At 45.6% G+C, this 14442-nt stretch overlaps 1 protein-coding gene across 1 annotated transcript in view; it reads right to left on the reverse strand.

Moving 5' to 3' along the window:
* vwa8 (von Willebrand factor A domain containing 8) overlaps positions 1-14442 on the reverse strand; it is a 46117-nt gene that overhangs the window by 19199 nt on the left and 12476 nt on the right. The window contains exons 13-27 of the mRNA XM_079277648.1: positions 14244-14404; positions 13952-14065; positions 12331-12517; positions 10960-11037; positions 10739-10854; positions 10526-10626; positions 10031-10137; positions 8587-8658; positions 7819-7895; positions 6477-6552; positions 5475-5610; positions 4782-4901; positions 4031-4236; positions 2491-2642; positions 91-199 (exon numbers count right to left, since the gene is read on the reverse strand). Of these exons, the coding sequence (XP_079133774.1) occupies positions 91-199; positions 2491-2642; positions 4031-4236; positions 4782-4901; positions 5475-5610; positions 6477-6552; positions 7819-7895; positions 8587-8658; positions 10031-10137; positions 10526-10626; positions 10739-10854; positions 10960-11037; positions 12331-12517; positions 13952-14065; positions 14244-14404 (1812 nt within the window). The remainder of the gene's footprint in view (positions 1-90; positions 200-2490; positions 2643-4030; positions 4237-4781; positions 4902-5474; positions 5611-6476; positions 6553-7818; positions 7896-8586; positions 8659-10030; positions 10138-10525; positions 10627-10738; positions 10855-10959; positions 11038-12330; positions 12518-13951; positions 14066-14243; positions 14405-14442) is intronic.

Genomic DNA, 14442 nt, shown 5'->3' on the forward strand with positions numbered 1-14442 from the left:
GGCCTATATCACCACATATGTGCGATGTGAAGGAATTTCTGCTCACGGTAAACTTTGAAGATCGGAGTGGGTTTTCCTTGGTGAGTTTACCTTGATGTCTATGGAGTGCGTCTCAGTGGGACAGAGCAGTTTGCGTCGAGCGTTGCCGACTTGGTTTATTGTCCAGTACCCCGTCATCTTGACCTCCGGCAGGGGCAACCTAAAGATCAGAGTGCTTGGTAAGAACTGCAGAATGGTGGATTCCTGAGATCAAAACACATCAAGTTGTGAGCGTGTTTCTTTAGACAGAGCACCATGGCACGAATCCTGTGCTTTCTGATGTTCCATTATGGGTTTCACTGAAATGAACTCATCTTATGAGTGCATCGACATGGAAACCGCAAAATGAGTTCAGATGGAAGCCGTATTCTGCTCTGAGTGAGATTTCATAAAAACATAGGATTGAATTTCATCCCGGCTCTCTCTAAGAGAGGGTGAAGCCAGTGTGGGACAAGTGACTGGGTGTGTGTGTCCCTGCTCTGCTTGTTGTGTCTGGCCAGATGTTTACTGGTCTTATGAATCATAGCTGGATTGTGGCCACGGTCTTATCGGCTGCAGGTGGGGTGAAAGATGCAACACAACCGCAAAAAAACACAGAAATTCGAAGTGGATAAACGGCTTGGACGATGAACAATCCCTCGAACCATAAATATTTCCAGGAATGGAAAAATAATGAGACACATTCGAGAAACAGTTTCTTGTTTTCCATGTCCAAAATTGGAAATCAAGAGACAAATATATTTGCTGTTTTGTACACAAGATGTTGTGGGAGATAAATTGTTCAAGATGGACTTCTTAAAACACAGATCCCAAAAGACACAAAAGGTCCGCCGAGCATGGATAATGCCAGTACAGACATCACGAAACAGATGTGTACAATCAGCTGCGTGATTGCTCAAGGAAAATACTTGTTTCTGCTCTGCTCTCTTCTCAAGATGTTACTGAATTTTTGCATGTGTCAAATAAAACCACAGGAGACAGAAGAAACAAATATTTTCCTTTATTTAAAAGACAAACTGTGCATGATGAGACAAAGTAGTGGATATTAGAATATGATCTTTCCCTTATGGAAAAGGTGAGGTAATGTGAATGATCTAGTCCGCCATTCAGTTAACACTTCAGGAAGCAGTGCGAAGACTTCATGGAAGCCTCAAAGTGTAAGGGGAGGGTTCACCCCAAAATCAAAAATACATAGCTCTCCTCTTACCGGTCGTGCTTTTTATTCATCTAAATTGTTGCAGAGTGTAGGAGATATCGGTCGTAGAGATGTCGGTCTTCTCCTGAATATAATGGAACTGATGTGACTAGTTGTGAGCAGTTTGATGGGGGAACTATTTTCTCTCGACCGAACTACACCCGTCAACCGTACCACTGCACAGCAGGACGCGTGCATCTATAGTCAATGGTGCGAGCTCACCAATCACCACTGAGCAAGCCAACGTTACACCATCAATGTTTACATATCGCGCCCTCACAAGCACGAGCCTTTCGTCCATTAATGCAAAAATAATTGACATTGCATGAAATTCAAATGTATACTTTGGGCGCTTTAAGCACCTCAAGCCGAATGCCATCTAGTTCCATTATATTTTGGAGAAGGACCGACATCTCGACGGTCGATATCTCCAACACTCGGTAACTCGCACCAAAACAAATCTAGATTAAGCAACGGCACAACAGGTAAGAGGAAGAATATGACGTATTTTTGAGTGTGGGGTGAACTGTCCCTTTAATTCAGTCTGAAACCAGTCGGAAGGCCAAAGACAACATCAGCCGATTTCAAGCATTTCAGGATTTCATTTCTAAAAGTTACAGATCATTTAAAATCAAAACCCGTATCTTGATTGTAATTACTGTAAGTGTTTGTCTTCGTATCTTTCTGTTGTCTGTTAAGATGAAGCTTCTACAGGTTCTGATAAAGTTTACATATCTGACAAAAGATGATCGCCGCTGCAGGTTATGGTGACTTACGGGTTAATTGACTAGAACCCTCTTATGGGTTTCCAATAGTGGGTTCCACTAGGCAAGAAAAAGAGTTTCTCCGATGAGGACTGCTGAGTGGACGACATTATTGGTCACGGTCAGTAGTACCTGTCCTCTCTAAAGGTACAATAAGAAGTACAAGCACTGAGTACAAGCTCGTATTGTACTTTGGTTCCGCCAGTCAACATGAAAAGTGGAAACATAGACTGAGTGAACTTCAGCTTAGCTGTGGAGGCTCACTGCTGAGGCTTTGCAATGTCCTCGTCTCAATGAGATCCATAATAGAGCCGTGACGTCATCTACTGTCCATCGCTTCACTCTAACCGCTTTCTGACTGGCCCCTGTAACTCATGACAGTCTGAGCGTCAGTCAGGTGCTGGATGTGCCTTTAATGTGTGTGTGTGTGTGTGTGTGTGTGTGTGTGTGTGTGTGTGTGTGTCGTCCGTGTGCTCCTGATGCCTTGCTTACTCCTTAGCCAGTGTGACAGAGCTGGGCTTGGCTCCGATGGGAATCCCGTGCTTGTGCAGCGCTTCGATCAGAACCTCTCGCGTGTCTTTGTTGTACGAGTCAAAGTCGAAGACATTTCGCACCACGTTGGCCAAACCCTCATCTGGGAATTTCTGTGGTTTAGGAGAAGGTGGAGGAGGAGGAGGAGGAGGAGGGTATGGTAGGGGGAAAAAGGGTGGAGAAGAGGAAGTAGACAGGGAGGATAGTGAGAGGAATGACAAAAAAGGGAGCAGGGAGGGTGGCAAGTAGGATGAAAAATAGGGGGAAAAAGCAGAGAAGATGGAATGAAGAGGGTTAAAGAAAGTTGTTCAACGGGGGTCAATGCAGGGACACGGCCTTCAAAAGAGACACGCAACTCCTCTCTAGACTCTGGCCACAACACTGACAGTCGAGGCACCCTTAGTTATTGCATTTGTGATATAATTGGAGAGATACAAGTTATATTGCCTCAATAAATTCTCTGTATTGCACAGTAACTATGGTGATAGGTTGGTAAATAGGGGATGGAGAAAGACAAACGGAGCGGCAGAGAGGGAGAGAGATGCTGTAGGCAGAAGCAGAGACTTCACTGTTAAACCCTCAAGAGAAAGAAAAACATTGAGAAACATAATCCAGGTGCTACTTGTAACTTTAAAACAGGCTTTTCTCATTATCTTTGGACAATTTTGAAGACTAAAAAATGAAGCCTGATAAAGGCTGGGTATTGTTTGTGCGTAAAAGATACACGACTCTCGGTGCTGATACCATGAAAAATGTGTTCTCTGCAAAACTAGGCAAAGTTCTGAACGGTTAGATGTCTACACACAATGGGTTATGTAAGAACTCTGCTTCTCCCTTCATCAGATAGTTGTGTAAACATTATTCAGGCCAACAGGATTATGAATCTGGTGCATCGGTACATGATCGATGAACTACAGTACAGAGGGTCAATACTCAGCTTAAGTGCGGCTCAATTGACAGAATAACTGATGATAAACGAACAGAGTAGTTGCAGCCGTACACGTGACCTAACCCTTCGCTCTAGCAGCATGTCTACAGTCTTGATGTGAGTGAACTTGAAGCTGTAATCGAATGTTTGTCCACATTTTTAAAAGGACGCAACGCTCGTAATGACCGAGCCGCCCTGAATCCCGGGGACATTGTTCGGACTGTCAGACGTACAATGTAATTACACCGTTCGACCTATAAACGGCTGCACAATCAATGACAGCGTCACCCCAACTGGTCACAACTAAAACAGTGATTGGATGTAATGACCCATCCCCAGACCCGTGTGTGTGTGTGTGTGTGTGTGTTCTCGTCTGTCTAGACTGAGGCAGGAACAGGGTCTTCCCTCTCTGTCACAGCTGTGCTGTGAGGACACTCTCTTGCATTATTAAAGCACCTAGCAGTGCAGGATTAAGGTCACATAATCTTTATGAAATATTAATTTAAAAAATAGTCTGAGACCAAACCTGATAAAAAAAAATTAAAAAAAGATATGCATGCTGTGTCTTCTTACCTGGAGGTGTTTGACTATGTTGACCACCTCTCGGGTGGAGTAGGGGTAGGTGATGGTGCCCCGGTCGGCCATGGACCTCAGGTCTCCAAAGGCGGCCACCAGCTTCTGCAGCGTGGCGTCGGGAACGTCGGGGCCGTACTGTTTAAGCATCGCCAGCTCCGCCTGGGGCTTTGGGTTGTCCACAGCATGGCAGCTGAAAATATCACCTGATCAGAGGACAATAACAAGTCACTCTTTCCTGTAGTGATCGTGTCACTCCATTTCTCATAACTTTACTGAAGAAATATCTGCTTAGCTCTTCGTGTGGTCATACTATGTTTGTTTTTTACACATATACCTAAACCTGAAGCTTAGCACTTTGCTGCACTCTGCAACAAGGACAGCAGTACTGATGGCAAAACAGCTGAAACTAGGCGCTGACATGATAACCATCAACCCGAAACCTACAGATGTAGACATGCAGCATCTAAAGGCAAGCAATGAAACAGCTGCTGGAGCTTTGACAGCTCTGGAGAACTTTAAGTAAAACTTGAATGACACTCAAATTCCTGCTTATGATTTTTTTTCCTTTGATACAAAAGGGCAAAGAACGCTTAGATCAGCTAATCTGACAGGAGCTGCATCGCTCCTAATTTCCTTTCCCAATATATCAGAGGTGCTTGGTCTTTTATACGAGTTTGTTATTAAATAAAGAGAAGATGACTAGTCCTCTGCTCCAGGCTGTGGGTGTTGTGCATGTGTGTGTGTGTACCTAGAGCTCCAAAGAAGTCATTGCCCAGGAAGGGAAAGCCAGGTCGGTTAGCGAGGACGAGCATCCTGAAGTCTGGGTGCATGACGATGGTGTTGGGCCTCCTCTCAGCTTCTTGTGGATCTTTGAAGGAGACACGGTCGCAGTCAGCAGACATGACAAGCAAACACAACAAAACAAGTACCCGTACGTCTTCTCCCTGCCTCGGTTTTGATTGGATTTGTGTGACTGAGTCTCACACACAGACCTCTACAGTCCTGATAGCGCCGTGAAGCATCGTCTCAAGTTTGTGTTTATGAAGTCTCACGGTTGTGTTTACAGTCCTCTGGGAGGAAGAGCCTCTCAGGAATGGAGAAGCCGTCAGCAACTACTGTGATTACGTGGGACTACTTGGAAAATATACACGTTTATAGTCCAGCTCCAGAATTTACTGGTACCTGACTGTCCATAAAGGCTTTTATCCTAAGCCTCCTTTAGTGGCCTGCATCTGATGTTTGACTCCTGTTTGTCTTCTGGGACATCCAAGCCTCAACTCGTCCATCTGGTCCCGCTTCTGTCCGCACGCTGTTTCTGGGACATGTCGTCTGTCACCCTGTGTGTGTGTGTGTGTGTGTGTGTGTGTGTGTGTGTGTGTGTGTGTGTGTGTGTGTGTGTGTGTGTGTGTGTGTGTGTGTGTGTGTGTGTGTGTGTGTGTACCTGAGATGATTCTGCGTCCGTCGGCCAGGATCATCTCTCCGCTCTCCACCAGGGTTTTGAGGATGCAGGTGACGTTAGTGGGAGCTTTGTCCGCCTCGTCAATCACTAATATGTGACCCAGTTTCACTGCCTTCACCTGAGCGCACACACACACACACACACACACATCCGTGTAATAATGTAGTAAAAAGGTAATGCAGAACCTCAGCAATACCAGGAAAGGTAACAGTTATGGTGAGATAATGTAGCCGTAATCATTTTCATGTGAACACTGATATCTTAACCTCATTTAAATCTCTCATAACTCATAGCAGCATTAGTAATGGCCTCATTTCATGTAGGTGTTACTGTTCTTGCTATTTAGCATGTTGCCTCATTGGCATGGCTAACTGGGTCGTTCAATAGATTGAGCCGTCGCATGTCTGCTGAAATGAAGTCAGGCATGAAGGGGAGTCAGTAAAAGGGAGGAGGGAAGAGGAAATGGCTGAGTGCAGTTTGGAGGGTGGGCGGCAGAGACAGAAAAAGATGGCCGGTTGCTCAGCCAAGTGAATGTGCTGCCGTCTCCCACTCACTGAACGCAGGACTGCAGATTTACAGAGCAGGAGATGTTTGATGACTCTTTTCTAACTGATGTGTGCTGCAAAGTAAATCGCTAAATGTTATCAGTGGAGCGCTTCCTTTACGCCACCACCCCAAATGTAGACAGTCCCAATTCCATGAGACTTTAAATGGGAAGTTGTTGTTGAACTACAGTTTGGGTGGCTGAGGCACATTCACACATGAATGTCTCTTCACAAAAAGAAGCACTTTAACATGTACAGTACAGTGCAGAGGCCAAGATGTCAACGTCTCTTGGCCTCAGGACCAGAGCCGGTGACTGAAAATGTCTCGTACTTTTTTATTTACTGACCTGGTGTCAGCACTCTGTGCGTGGTTGTAAAATATTGACTACAGGAGGAATGATCCCGTAGACGTAAAAGTGTGTGCGTCTGTGTGACTGACCAGAGGCGAGTCCTCGTACATGATGATGCCATCTCGGACTGAAGGCTGCAGGGTCAGAGTCTGGACGGTCGTATCTCTGAAGGAGCAATAAAAACAAGCTTGACATTTCACTTCACGTTTATTTGGTTTTTCCAATGTATCAGAGCATCATATAGGTCTTCATTGACCCCCCCAGATGTGGTTTTGGTCAACATATCTCACACGTCTAAAGGGCACTTGCGTGTCTATCTATGTCGTTTTTTCTTTACCTGAAGACCATTCGATCACCAAAGATGCAGGCCAGTGAAAAAGGATGTCAGTAACACTGTGCTCGAGTTCATAACAGAACGTCGAAGCATCTCTCAAACAGCTTTGATTCCCCTGCGGCGTCCAAAATGATCTCCCCCCCCCCCGGTATCTCACAGTGGGACCCAGGAGCTGTCCTAGTTTCCTTCCTGGTCGGCTGCATCTCTCTTGCTTTTTTGAGCCACGTCTCTGTAGGCTTTCGGTCACAGGCTCCCAAAAGCCACAAGCGCAGATCCTCCTGCTTCCGCCCCGGTCTAATATTAGCTGCTGCTACAGTAGCTAACCAGGCCACATCCATGCCCAGCTCCACGACGACTTTGACTAATTAAACGTGCGGGGATCGAGAGGAGAAATTAGTTGTTTCTTTTTGTGGATGTGCTGCTGATGCTTGACCGTCATCTCGTTGAGGAGATTGAACCGATAAAGTTCTTCAGGTTTGTACAAAAGATTAAATGTATTGGTTTGGTGCCTTTCTCCCATGATCAGGCCATTGACACTCAAAATACTGCCATCTTATTGGTGCCAAGATCAACACACGGCCCACCTCTGCCTCCGATTGATGGAAGCTACATTCAACAGGAAGGCTGTTTTCACAGCACACGACACATTGATTTATGAATGACCTCATTTATCGGAGGTGCGATCGTGCGAGTATAAAAATAGTCCGCGGACCAGAAACGAGGACTTCTTGAAACGGTTCCTCTTTAATATGGGCATGTGTAGGATGGCCTAATTTAACGACGACCAAAATAGTTTTTGACACACTTTGATGGGAAGTCTGGCAGGGGAGGAAGTGAAAATGCTGGCTGCTCACATCACTTAAATACGTTTCTTTGTTCCTCCTATTGGAGAAAAAAAACAACTTTAAAGAAACATGTGATTATTTGGTCTTTAAAAGCATCCTAATTGACCAACCACAGTAGATACAGTTAGGACCGTTTTAGAAACTGATTCTCAAGTATGTGAACTTTTATTGCACAAAAATAATAAATCATCAGCTGGGTCACCAGCTGTCAGCTGGTGACCCAGACATGAAAAACTTGTGCTTTCTGCTCACCTGTGGAGCTGTAGGTATTCTCTGGGCCTGTTCAGAAGGTGCAGGAATCGGTCCACTATCTTATTCTTACCGACGCCCTATGGAAAGATAAGAGAGAAAAAATACAATTAGCCACCAGCACAATGTAGTGAAATCAGCTCACACCAACTGTGTTTCAGTAACATGGGCTGTAGAGATAAAGAGGTGTCTATTCCATGTGCAGAGGGGGAGAGTGGAGTTTGATGGTGCTACGTTCTGACAGGGGCTGTTTTCTGGGACTCCCACTGGCTTCCCACAGAGCCAGCGCTCCGCTGGACGGCTGCCGAGTCCCTCGGCCGGTCTGTCAGACGTCCGGTAAGCCGCTCTGACAGCTCCTAATGTCTCAGCTTCGCCCATGCAAATAGCTTTTCCCACTCAAGTCTCTCTGACGTGCGCACGCACACGTAAACATCACCGCAGAAAAAACACTCTGCCAGTGCAACCAAGTCCAATTCCACTCCTCCGCTCTTCCCCCTTTAATCCCGCACATTAGGGAGTGTGGGGGTGCAGAGTGCCCCCTCAAGGAGGTGCTACATGCTTCCTCGTGCCCCCCAGTGAGCTGCGAGCGGGTGGGTTGTGGAGGGTGACACGAGGGGGCAGGGAGCTTGTTTCATAACTCTTCCCTGCGCGCTCAAACAGGGCTGACATGTGTGGCCTTCTTCACCGAGACACTGGGAAAATTTTAAGTTTAAATTTGAAGACTTTTAAGTACCAGTATTTTGCACTCAAGCACTACGACACGTCACTCACCTGGTTGCCCACCAAGAGGAGGTGCTCTCCTAAAAGGAAGTCCTTCAACATGTCTTCCATCACCATCATGTGCTGCAGAGAGATTTAAACAGAGAAACAGAGAAACAGAGAGACATTTATTGCCTTGATTGGACCCAGATGGGCATTGTGGTGAATTGCATTTCACACATTATGAAGAGAGTTCCGTTGTCCCCGTTTGAAGATAAAATTTATCTTAAAACCACATGAGCTTGGGTAGAAAATGTGGAGGTTTGCTTTCCCTCCCTTCTGCTCCCTGTGATTTTACAAACGGGCTTTCTGCTCTGAAGACAGAAAACAGGTCATTTAAAAAACAAAAGTAGGGCATCCTCGTTGCTCTCATCTTATCTCAGCCTTTTATTTCAGTCTCCAACACAAGCAGAAAAAAAAAGAATCAGGACAGAGAGAAATCTGGGTCACACTGCGCCATCAGTGTTGCCAGAGGATGTCAGAGTGTCATTTCTTTAGATCAGGGGTCGGCAAACTCTCTTTGATATGAAGTGCCATTTTAAAATGTTCTTGTTCATCGGTGTACCATTAAGGTCAACACTAAGTTAAATTTAGACACCACGGCAAAGTTTAAATCTCTATTCCATCCATATAGACAATGTGCTGAGCGACATTTGAAAAATAAAACACCTTTCTCCCGTAATGAGGGCATTGTGAATATATACGAGTGCACTATGTAAGAAGCACGCGTACTTCAGCATTGAACGTGGACAGTGACAAAAGAATAACTTGGAGTTCTGCCAGTTTTCACACCTGCAGTACGCACACTTGGACATTCACTGCATAAAGTGGGAGGTGACCGTCGTATTTTTGGAGTCTGAAAGATACAAAAACTGGCAAACCTCAACCTACCCGACTCCTCGCTGCTTCCATCCTGAACAGCCTTTTCTGTTTATCTCTAAACAGCATGACGTCTGTTTCTATCTCTTTATAGATTTAAGGCATGAACTGATTTTGCATTACTTTTCCTCTTTGCTGTAGCGATCACAACTAAAACCTGTTTTCCTGCCGCACACACACAGAGACGTACAGAGGAGAATAAAAGTCAGATTCCTTTCTGATCCAATAAAATCCATCAATTACGTTGCAGAGTACCGGGCCAGGACTGAGATTAGCATCTCTGTGTATCTGGAAAAAAAAGAGCCAAGAGGCAACTACGAAGTGCATGGCCTGGAAAATATCAACTAATACCAGAACTAAAAGTAAAATCCTTCATAATGAAATAATGTCACACGCTGCAACAAGGACGGAGTTACATTAAAAACAACAAGAATGAGACGAAAGGGGAAAAGAAAAGATCAGAGGTGGTGGATGACCTCACTGAACCACGAATGAACGCTCCTGTGAACATTGTGTGGTAAAGAATACACAGTATATACATTAGTATACTCCGTTGTGTGAGTTAGTGCGTATTCACCTGGGGATTATCGTAGAAGAGCACATCTGGAATCTTCATTTTCTCAGTGGCGCTGTAGACGGGAGCAGACACACTGCCAATCGTCAACACACCATCCTTTGTCGAACCTGGGGAAATACAGGAGATGCAGTCAGTGTGTGTGTGTGTGTGTGTTGTGTGTGTGTGTGACTCCACGACAACTCAGAAGCTTCTTCAATCACATTTGCTGATGGAGGCGATTGTTTCTTAAAGCCCTGACCCACATTTTGACTTGCAGTCTGGAGACTCTGGCTTGCTCCTTTGTCTTCTGGACTTATGAGTCCCCACTTTAACCACAATTCAAAATCTAGGCCTCTGACGCATCGTCATTTTTAAATGTTGATACTAAATGGTGGTGGTGCGCCTCATTATTACTGTCACTTACACAGGAAGCAATATCTGACAGTGTCAATCATCTGCTAATTACACTGCAAAAACTCTATTTAGATCAATTCTAGATCGCTGACTGGGACTTACAGCTGAAGTCTCGGGTGTGTTCAGCTGGATCTGGTGTGTCCTGTAAGGAGCAGTTGGCGAGGCTTTTATCAAGAGAGGCACGGGCCAGGCTGGGCAGGAACCTAAGACACACATGCACACACTTCGTCACTAGTGCACACAATCATATAGTATTGATTTGAAAGTGCATCACAACCCAGAAAAACACTTTTGATTTTGTGTATTTGTGTGTACCTGGACAGACAGGCCTTATTGACAGCGTGAGCGATGCTCTCCTCGGGGTACTGAGAGAGACGGCGACAGATCCTCAGCAGCTGTCTGGTGGAGAGGGAAGAGGCCAGAGACTGCGCCTGGAGACACACACACACACACACACACCATACATAAATAAATTACTCAGAACGCACGCATGTAAACAAACCGGTAAGTGCATGCAAACACACCCTTGCACTTACTGTGGGGTCGTTTGTCTTGCGGAGACTGTGTGTGAGGTGCAGGAGCTGCTCGGCTGCTTCCTTTGGAACGCCACGGGTCTGAAGAAAAAAAGAGATGAGAAGGACCGATGAAGAGGATGATGTTGAGATGAGGAGAGAAGTGGATCTAGAGAAATACTTCACCCACAAAATGGACATTTGCATATCAATTACTAAAACCCTCTAAAGATCATTCAGACTTGTGTGTGGGAGTTTGTAAACGGGTGTTTTGATACAGTTTTGCCCAAAACAGCTTTTTCCCTGTTGATACATACACTCCTTTTCCTTTGCCAGTTTATTAGGTACACCCAGCTCAAACTAATGCAGCTGAATCCAACAGTCGCGCTTTGTAATGGCGATGTTCACCCCCCTCTTTCTCCGTGTCTCTCTGTGCAGTGACACGATCAAATAAAAGACCAACATGCCACAACATCACAGCCTGAAGATGACAGAAACACAGACAAATAAACTTTATGTTGGAGACACATTCATTTTCAAACCAAAAATGCTTCCACCCAACAACTAACTGAATGGCATCAAGACACCTGAGACCAGCTTACGCATCAGGTGAACCAAACCACGCAACATCCCAGCGAATAGCCAAACAAGGTCCGTACTTCACTTTGTGCGCGAGGCCAACGAGTTGTTTAACATTACACCTCACGGTGTCGCTGCCAAGTCTCAAATTATTTGGGAAAAAAAACCTCCTGTTGCCGAGCTCCACGAAAGGCCGATAATGAAACGTGACATCCGTTTACCAACTCCGTTTGTTTAGCATCAAGTCCCGGCTGAACATGAATACCACTGTCCTGTAATAGCCCCGCACTGTTGGCCAGCCTCCCTTCCCTCTGACTAGTTAATCACACATCCAGAATAGAGACGCGTTTCATGTCTCTGGCAAAACAATTTGCTACTGTTCAAAAGCTCGGAGGCAAGAAATAGAAGATGACATAATTAATAAATAACAGTGATCAAAGACATGTCTAGGAGCTGCTGAAAGACGCTTCTTATTACTAAACTCCCTCTTTTTGCTCTTGTTAATCAGTGAGCCACATCAAGTTTAATTATGACACCACATCAAAATGTAAAACTCCAACGGCTCTGTAAATGTATATTCCATCCATATAGGCAACATGCATAGCATAACATTTAAATAATATTATTTCTCCCATAATCAGGACATTGTAATTATTTAATACATTATTATATTTTAGATACAAGAAGGCTGCCTCCCTTGTTAAAACATCCACATGTTGTTGAAATCATTAACTCTACCAACTGTCCACCAATCCTGTTTATCGGTAATAAAATAAATTCTGCAAAGAAGGAAACAAGTACTTGTGTGTGTCTCACCAGCCCCTGTATGAGGTCCATCTCCTCTGCTCTGGCCATAGGGCTGACCGTGTGGTAGAGGAACATAGTGAGCAGCTCCGGACCCAGCCACTGCTGCGGACCTCTGCTGCTGCTCGTACTGGCGCCCACAACGGGGGGCTCCGCCAGAGCCAGCACCCTGAAGGATGGATGGATGGGGAAGATCGACCTGCGGATACACACGTCGTTACCGTCGCTGTATGCGTGCGTGGAAAGACATCTCGTACATGAAGTACTTATTGGGCACTTTACTCCACTGTCATTCCATACGTTACCAAATAAAAGAGGAGTTTGGGTTTTGTTTGGGTCTCTAGTTCACACACTCACTTCCTCCCTGTCTCGCTCTGTCTATTCAGTTTAAACATAAATAACACGTTATGGACACGATCCATAAGGTTTCATCTACTGCCTGAAACAGGAAATACTGTTACGGGCCGGAGTGATCAGAATCTCAGCAAGAGCTGGACGATGCATCGGAGCGAGCGGACATGTTCAGAAATCCATATTTTCATATGTACATGCATATTATGTACGCGCACACACACACACACACACATCTCGCAACTTGCTGGTTCGTTCTCATCCTTCTCTGACTTTGTCATAGCTATCTTTGCGACATCAGGAACTAGATGAAAGCTGAAACTTGTATTGTGATGCACAATCAAATCCTGGTGGACACATAAACACACACACACACACACACACACACACACATTTGCTCTGAGCCACAGGAGTGGAGGAAGAGGAAGTGGGTTTATTTCAGCCCAGACGCCCCACCACAAACATCCTTCCTGCCAGCTTAGGTGGGTTTTTAAGTGTGTGCAGGCGCGCGCGCGCGCACACACACACACACACACACACACACACACACACACACACACACACACACACACACACACACACACGTCAAGACCAAGCAACGGTCATTCACATATGATATATTGCAAATGAAAATGCAAAGCAGCAAAACAAAGTAAAGTGCTGTGTCAACAGTTTCATAAAGCAGTGGACGTGCGCTGCTATCTAATAAGCCTTCAAACTCATGAATCCATTGCAGAAACTGGCCTGGAAAGAGCATACTTTCAACACTCCCCACCACTGCAGACCATGAATTATCTCAACTTTGGGCTATTTTCAGTCTGAACACCTGGTGAGGCTCCCTACCTGTCAGGAGGCTCAGAATACGTTGGATGATATCAATACTAATAATCTGGAAGGGAGGCCTATGACTCAACGTGAACATACAGTACGCATGACTCTGCTCTTCATTTACTGTAAGCGGTAAATCCATTTAGGACTCTGTACAAGTCAGACAAAGAGCCTTCAGAAGACGCCAGCATCCTCACTCTGAAGGCCACTCTTGGTTTACCTGGAATACTATTTTGGTCTCTACCCCCCCCCCCCCCCCCTCACTTTCAGTTTTTCTTCCTGTTGTGGCGCTAATGCTGAATGTAGTCATTGTTGTCTTTGGAAAGCCAGAGAGCGCAGCCTTCGTGTGTCCATGTCTGACGCAATTGCAGATTCAAAAATGCTCCTAAAACGCTCCTGACCTTTCCAACACAGAAACCTCTGTGTGCTGACCCGTGTGTGTGTGTGTGTGTACCTCTCTTGCAGTTGCTGGTCACTGAACTCCAGTTGTTCCTTCAGTGTCTGGTATCTGTCCCACCTCAGGAGCCTGGTCCCATCGTACAGATCCAGCTCCCTGTCGTGGAGCAACCTGGAACACAAAACAGTGGAATAAGCTGGGAAGTGTGTGTGTGTGTGTGTATCTGCATTTGTTATTTACAGCACCAAATTCCTTCACATTCAAATCTTTTAAAGCTGAATAGAATCAAGCAGAGCAGCAGTGAAGAACTACAAAAAGACGTCACAAGATTCTTAGCAAACTAAAGTACCTCGACAGAACGGCCAGGGTTCCCAGGTTGACCCTGTGTATGCCGTCCAGAAGCAGCAGCTTGCCCTCAATGGCAGCGGTGACCAGTGGGGACGGCCTCCACGCCGTGTCTCCATTGGGCAGAGTGTACCTCTGCTGGAGAAGGTCCCTGGCTGTCATGTCCTGGAAGTGGAGGGGGGGGAACGGCAACGAGGAAATGA

Source organism: Melanostigma gelatinosum (genome assembly GCF_949748355.1).
Source record: "Melanostigma gelatinosum genome assembly, chromosome: 10".
NCBI classification, from domain to species: Eukaryota; Metazoa; Chordata; class Actinopteri; order Perciformes; family Zoarcidae; genus Melanostigma; species Melanostigma gelatinosum.